General features: G+C 42.6%; 1 protein-coding gene across 2 annotated transcripts in view; it reads right to left on the minus strand.

Moving 5' to 3' along the window:
* The window catches only part of fam184a (family with sequence similarity 184 member A), a 132,434-nt gene that overhangs the window by 14,698 nt on the left and 110,220 nt on the right, over positions 1 to 7,516 (minus strand). For both annotated transcript variants that reach the window (XM_037981680.1, XM_017431404.3), the window contains exons 18-19: positions 5,495 to 5,641; positions 675 to 792 (exon numbers count right to left, since the gene is read on the minus strand). In XM_037981680.1, the coding sequence (XP_037837608.1) occupies positions 675 to 792; positions 5,495 to 5,641 (265 nt within the window). The remainder of the gene's footprint in view (positions 1 to 674; positions 793 to 5,494; positions 5,642 to 7,516) is intronic.

Here is a 7,516-nt window from a genome sequence, read left to right on the forward strand (position 1 = left end):
TGAGTTATTTGGGCTTATTTTGTATTCCACGCTACACAAACCCACAAAGAAGAGACTAGACCGCAGAAACGGTGGCGAATCACTTTAGAAACAATAAATATTGGGTTAAAGTTGCTGTGTTTTGGGCAAAGTTGCAAAAAGTTCAAACATCAAATCTAACAGTTAAAACTCCTGCTTTGTGCTGTTTTTTAAGCTGTGTTTCACCTCCTGCAGACTTTCGGACACAAACTCAGGACTCAGGAGTCTTCTGATTCATGAAGCCTGCTTTCTTGTGATTAATAAAGAGAACTGAAGCATCCCTGAAGAACATTTGGACCCAAACGGCCTAAAAGATAAGTCTGGCTGGTAAAAACCTTCTTTTCTTGACAGCAGAAGCGCCGCCCAGTAAAAATGAATTCAGCCTCTTTTAAATTTAACTTTTGGGAAAAAGCAGAGTTTCCTGTTTGTTTATCTCCCACTCTGTCTCTCAGGAAGACTTAAATACGTCTGTCCACAGGTAAGATATTATTTAACTCTTTCCATTTATTGAATCTCACAATGTTTTCCAGCTGCAAAACAAAATGCCTCCAGTAATTCCAGGGAAACTGATTAACCCAGTCCTCCAGTTGTTTTTATTTATAAAGCTGATATAAGACATTAGCCGCCTCTGTTTTTGACTAACAGCGGTTACTCACCACCAGCTTTTTGACCAGAGCTTCTCGCTCCGCCACCATGTCCTTCAGCTCAGCGATGACCTGCAGATCTTCAGGTCGGCTCTCTCTGTTCCTGAACTTCTCCTCTGTTCCTTCCAACCTGCGAGGCGAGGGAAAGTATAAATACGCCGCACCAATCCTGCTCAAACCTGCTCAAACCTGCCTTTTTAAAAACGATTAAAGAGCCGAAAGACAGCTGAGACCCAACACGTGGATTTGTTTTGTACAAAACACACTTTAAGGAGCGAAACACGTATTAACCTTGTCATTCGTAGTGTGTGTAAGATGAATGAGTTTGCAGAAACAAAAAGGTACCAGAGTTGGAAAGAAATGAGTGATTCATGGGCTTTTTCTCCTCATTACCCTCCGATCGATAAAACAGCAGTTCTCCTGGGTTCCTTCTTTCTTTCCTTCTCTTCTCATCACAGAAAATCATTTAGAAGCTGCTCGTTGAAGTCAAAAGCATCGAGGCGCAATTTATCCGAGGGTCATTACGGTTCGGAGAAGTTTCCAGAACTTTCTGATGGATTTCTTTCTGAAAATGATTTATTAAACATGCAGAGACGCAACATGTTGATTCACAGAAGAGGCATCAGAGACACCGAACTGATAATAATTTAAAATTAGTTTAGCAGAAATGTTCTTCAAAATAAGAAACTTTACATTTTTAGTCCAGTTTTAGTAGCTAAACTCTGAAACAAGAAACGATTTGAACACCTGACTGTCAGAGTTTTTATTAAAATACCAGAAAACAATAATATGATGTTCGTCACAGTTTAAAAAGTTAAAAAATAAAAGCACAGATTTGCTGCTTGTTGAAGGTAAACAGGAGTGATAGTTTAATAAAAATGCCATGAAGATTTATCAATATACTGCTGAGGAAGTTTTACTTTCAGCCTGGGGGGGGGGCAATAATCTTTAAAAGAACTGATTTATTTCATGAAGCTGCCTTTTATTTATGAAATTTTTTAACTTTTAAAACCTTCCTCCTCCGTTCCTCCTCCCTTCCTCCTCCCTTTCTGACGCTCTCGTTTGTAAGAATAAACTCTTTAATGTCGCCGAGATTTAATCGCCGATTTTACGGAGAAGCAAAACCCCTGTTGCCGTGGTTACCGTCGCGAATAAGCATGTTAACGAGCGCCGGTAACGTGCCGCCAAGGTGTGCAGCAGGACGGGAAGTTTTGGATTGAAATAAAAAAGATCTGATCCCCAAAGCACAAAAAGCATTTTTCTTTTTAAACGTTTAAAATAAGAATAACTTCCTGTTTGTGTGATTTAATCCACCTGCAGGATGTTTGACTAATCAGATAACTTTAAAAGTCCTAAATCTTAATCTGTTTACAGGTAGTTTTAAGAAAGGCTAAAGCAGTGATTCCCAAAGTTGGGGTCGGGACCCCGATGTGGGTCACCCGACACCAAATAGGGGTCCTTAGATATCAACTTACAATTAAAAACCTTGTTTTTATGATATATTTGCACCATAATTGTTGCTGAGATTTTAAATACAAGTCATTAATTGATAAAAAAGACTCTTTGTGTTGTCATCCTGCCCTTATTCATTCGGCTCATTAGTATTTTGGGATATTTATCAGCTAAAAGATGGGGTCACACACCTTTGTCACTATTATTTTATGGGTCGGAAGCTGAAAAGTTTGGGAACCGTAGGGCTAAAGGATCCTAATTTTTAACCTAAATATTCTTTACCCCAACAAACAGCTCCTCAATCAGCTGAAAAATACTCAGAAAAAGACATAAAGTAGTTAAAGTTAGTTTCTGTGATGATTAGAAAGACAAAGTGAAGTTTTATGTGAACAAAAACGTCCTAAATATCTAAAATCTGCAGCGTGGTGTGTGGTTTCTATCCTGCAGAAATAAAACTTCACAGAAAAGGCAGAAGAGATGATAATAAAATCAAAAGCAGAGGTCCAGGGAGAACCAGAGGGTTCTTCTAAGACCCTCAGAGTCCAAAGACGATGATCCAGGAGTCTCCCAGAGCTGCAGACAGGAACTAAGTGTGATCTCGCCTCAGGCCTGTTTCCCTTTTTCTCGTTTGAAAGCTACAAACAAAAACAGCTAAGTTTCTTAAAGTACCAAAGAACAGATCGGAGCGTTGGTACTTTTACGCTGGAGCGGTACTGATGTGAACTCAAGCCTGCAGCCGAGCTCAACGGCTTCCAGAAATATAAAACAGCTTCTGTAGGAAACTCCATCAGGGCAGAGATAACAGGTGGACATTTATTAAAGCAAACAAGGACAGGAGGTACTGCGGTAATCACAAGGATTCATTATTACGAGACTAAACTGCTTAAAACAGATTTCTGCTCCAGGTAAAATTAGATTATTTATCCAGAAAACCCAAAAATGCTAATTTAGGAGTAAAATTTAAACTCAAGTGATTAAAATAAAACAAAAACTGAAACTCTTCTCCTCACGTTCAGCCTGTAAAGATGACAAATACTGATAAAAGTAAACAGATGATTTTATTATTTCTACAGAATTTAACCTGGCTGTTTGAACGCAGAGCCATTTTCAACAATCGTTTAAATGAAGGAAAGGTTAAAAAAGTATTTTGTCTCATTCAGAGGAGGATTTCTGTTCCTGGACGGGCCAGCAGGAGGCGCTGTGCCGTCACCAGAATCTGATTAAAGAGGTCAGCTTTGATGAGGAAGATGATCGCTGCAGCACATTTCTCTGATTTCCTTTATTTTAATCTTTGACTGTAACCGTCTGCACGAGTGTTTCAGACCCCCCTGCCCCCCAGCTTCTCACGTCGTTCAAGCCTTTAATTTCTGAAATCTTCCCTCCTTTTCTCCGTTACGCCCTCTGAACAACAGGCTTACACCTGAACTGCATCCTTACTGCAGCTCACTAATATATCAACCCCCCTCCGTGCATTTATGTGGTAAAAACACCCTGAATCTCAGCCCCTTTAATATTTCTGTCACAGAGAAACACAACTCATGCACGTTTCCTGTGAACCACCAGCTTTGGTTCCTGTAAGACATTTTGCCACTTTCACACTGGCTCTAAAGGTCCCGGCTCCACTTTACTCTGCTTGCTTTGCGCGCATTTCCATCGGCATTTTTTCGAGGCCGGTCCCTGCTTCTTTGGTTCCTGCTTCGGAGTAGGGCCAGCCGGGCCGGCCCTGCTTCGTGGGCGGTGCAAGCTTAGCTCCTGTTCCCTCATTGGTCGTGGGTGTGGCCAGATGTGAGCATAAAGAGCGAAGGTAGGAATATAAACAACAGCGTTAGCTTACCCTGCAACGTTTCTGCCGTCTGTCCCCCAGCTGAAGGTGCTGTAAAGCCTGAAATCTCCGGCGGATAACAGCTGTCCTACTCCGTGCAACAATAGCAGCATCCAGAGCATTTCTTCCACTGCGCCTCTCTTCCTGAAGTCTCAGGAGAATCCCCATAAGTTTAAAAAACAGCAACAACACAGGGCCAACGTTGTCCATAGCGCTTTCGTTGTTTACTCAACTTGCGCTAAGTTTCGGTAGCGCACCCCCCGCGCCGCGGCCCCGCAACACGAGGAGGCGTTCCTCTGCTACCGACCAAACTGGCCGGTGTGAACGCGATGCATCCTGTATCGAGCCGAGCCGAGTAGAGCGGAGTAGAGCCGGACTTCTGAATAAGAGCTCGTGTAAAAGGGGCATTAGTGGTGGACGTATGTCTGAGTCCAACTGGGCGTCCAAACGCAGAATCTGAACAGCGCTTACTTCACACCAGTTTTTTTTTTTTTCCATTTCTACGGTGCAGGGGTGTCAGGGGTCGGTGGGGTTTCGGACACAAACAGACTGGATCTCGTGAACTCCATGTTTAAAACCTGATTATCTGTGGCTTAAAGCTGCTCAGTGCAAAACTGAAAACTTGTGAACGGATGCCAACTACAGGTGTGACTGAAAACTGGTCAAACCTATGGGTCTGCTCGATCCTCACCCTCCTCTCTCCATCGTTCCCTTTTCTGTCACTCGTTCTTTTACTCGTTTACCTCCACGTGAAGCTCAGTCTCACATCATGATTTTAAGCAGATTCATCTGAGCGCTTGTTTACGTTGAGCGTGGACCCGCATTTCAGAATTTCCATCAACGCATCTGAAAACCTACTGAAGTAAAATCTTTCGAACGGCAACATTCGATATCGTTCAGGTCGGCCATATTTATGTTTGATTTTAAAGATAAAACCACCTTTAACGCCGATGGCAGGAAGCTGCTTCACAGGCGCCATCTTCAGCCGAATTTATTCTTCAAGGACGCAGTTAGGTGTTTTAATATCACAAATATAGACTTCTGTTTAAACTAGACTGTTGATTATAGCTGCAGGAGACAAACGGTATGTTTTCAGCTAAATAATCTGGAGTCTGTTTGTGTTTACAGCCAAAGGAAGGACTGAGGGAAACTTTTACTTCCTGTTTTAAGTAATTAATTCATTTATTTATTTAGATGAAAGAAGATGTAATCAGAGCACTCGGTAGTTTGATATAAATCTAAAGAAAATGTAAGCAAACCTGAAACTACTTTGTGGATGGATATTCTCCATATTTTCATCTGTATTTGTTCACGATCGTGTCTGAAGTTAAAGTTGAAACGATCAGGAGGCAGCGTTATGTTTACAGGATTCGGATCCAGTTTTTAGAGACCGTTAAAGTTCACAGCTCTAACAGCTCCTCACAGGATCTTGTATCTGCAGATAAAACCGTGACGGACACAGTTGGACAGGAGCTGCAGAAACAGCCGACCTTCGTAACGAGGACAGTTGAGAGTTCAGAACGTTTGAAAAGCCGTCACACGTCTGGGCCGTACGTACAGAATCTGGAGGGCGGAGATCTTGTCTTTGAGGACCTCCTGGGCTTTGTTGAAGTCTGACAGCATGTTCTGCGTCTCCCTGCTGTGGGCGGCGCTCAGCTCGGTCAGCTCCCGCTCGTGTCTCTTCATCAGTTCCTGCTCGTGAGCCCTGAGGAGACAGAAAGAACGGCCGGCTGAGTATCTGAGAGGATCAGCGGACTGACTGAAAACACAGCAAATAAAGCCACGGGTCTGACGAAACGGGCCTGAACGGAGGTGGAACTGGTTACAATCGATCCGGTTTCTGAAGAAATAAGCATCTGAACACAGCTTCAGCTACAGAGTGGTCCTGATGTGACAGAAACGAGACTCAGAGTCCACTTCTGTGGGTTTTAGATGTTATATGAAGGTCAGCTGAGCTTTTAAAATGTTAACTATTACAGTCCCCGTGTCTATTAGTGAAATATCTCATGAACTATTATTACATTTATAAGGTTTAAGCAAAGCGGCTACAAGGCCATCATACCTATACCTCAGAGCTGTATGCAAAAATACTACAATAATACTACAACAATACTACAACATTTGGTATTAATCAGTAAAGACTGGCCCCCCAAAAAAATCAGAAAGTAAGAAACGAAATCTGCAGGATTTTATTTTCTCTTAAAACCAGGTGAGTTTCTTTACCTGACTGAAAACGGGTCAACAGCTCATAATAGATCCGTTTCAGGTTGAAAAGTTGGACAATTTTGATGTATCTGTGCAAATTTATGCTGTTTTGTTGAGTAAAGCAAGCAGATTAAAGTGCTTTGTTTACACTGAGTGCGTACCCGCATTATTAATATATCTGGAGGAAACTCTTTCGAGCTGTAACATTAGATACATTTGATATCCATAGTTCAGGATAAGCTGATTTCATAGCACCTTTAAAGGTTTTCTGTATTTCTTCACATCAGATTGTAACAGGAGAAAAAAAAAAACTTCCTTTCATAAAACTACATCCCAAGCCGAGCGCCACAGCCCAGTGACACATGCAGCAACTCAAGGAAAAAAGAGAGAAAAAGATTTCATATTAATCTCTAAATGGGCGAGGTTTCGCTCGAAGACTTAATCAGGACCTGCAGACTCCGAACGCCTCCCCCAGGAGAAGGGAGACATAATCGAGTTCTTCACGGAGGAAATGTTCGCCACGCTCCAGAATCACAACTCCATGAAAACAAACAATGGCTGTAATTAAAGAGGAAGCAAATAAGAGCTCTGCAGCAATGAAACGTCTGATGGAGGCGAGGAGAAGCAGAGGAAGGAGAAACGTGGACGTCTGTCTGCCTCTCACTCTCCCCGAGGGGCGCTCATCTTATCTCTCCCTGCTTCCTCGTTTTTTATTTATCGCTCTATTTTTATCCCCCCCTGACCAGAATTCAGACAAGGAGTTACGTAACAGAAGAAATGTGCAGAGGAGAGGGAGGACTCCTGTTCGCAGCGTTTCACAAATTAATAGTAGAAAAAAAAAAAAAGAGGGACGCACGTAGAGATTAAAGGCCTAGCATTCCTTGAAGGAACGGAGCCGTTTGGATCAAACCTGGTAAACGATCTCAGTGCTTAGCGATATCAAAAGAATTTATTATGTAATTGATAAGGAATAAGGTAGAAATAAGCATAAACTCCTTTTCAGACATGTACGTCATTTATTTATTTTTGTATTGATTATTGGTGAACGATCTTATGTTAATTTTTAAATCGATTGATTGATTGACTGATTAGTGCATTAAGTATGTGTTGAGGATGACTCTCAGCTACCATCCATCCATCCATCCTCTTCCTCTTATCCGGGGTCGGGTCGCGGGGGTAGCAGCCTAAGCAGGGAGACCCAGACTTCCCTCTCCCCAGCCACCCTGAGATACTTAAACTCCTCCACTTGGGGCAGGACATCTTCCCCGACCCGGAGAAGGCACTCTACCCTTTTCCGGCTCAAGACCATGGCCTCGGATCTGGAGGCACTGATCCTCATCCCGGCCGTTTCACACTCGGCTGCGAACCGCTCCAG

Source organism: Kryptolebias marmoratus, linkage group LG19 (genome assembly GCF_001649575.2).
Source record: "Kryptolebias marmoratus isolate JLee-2015 linkage group LG19, ASM164957v2, whole genome shotgun sequence".
In the NCBI taxonomy this organism is placed as follows: Eukaryota; Metazoa; Chordata; class Actinopteri; order Cyprinodontiformes; family Rivulidae; genus Kryptolebias; species Kryptolebias marmoratus.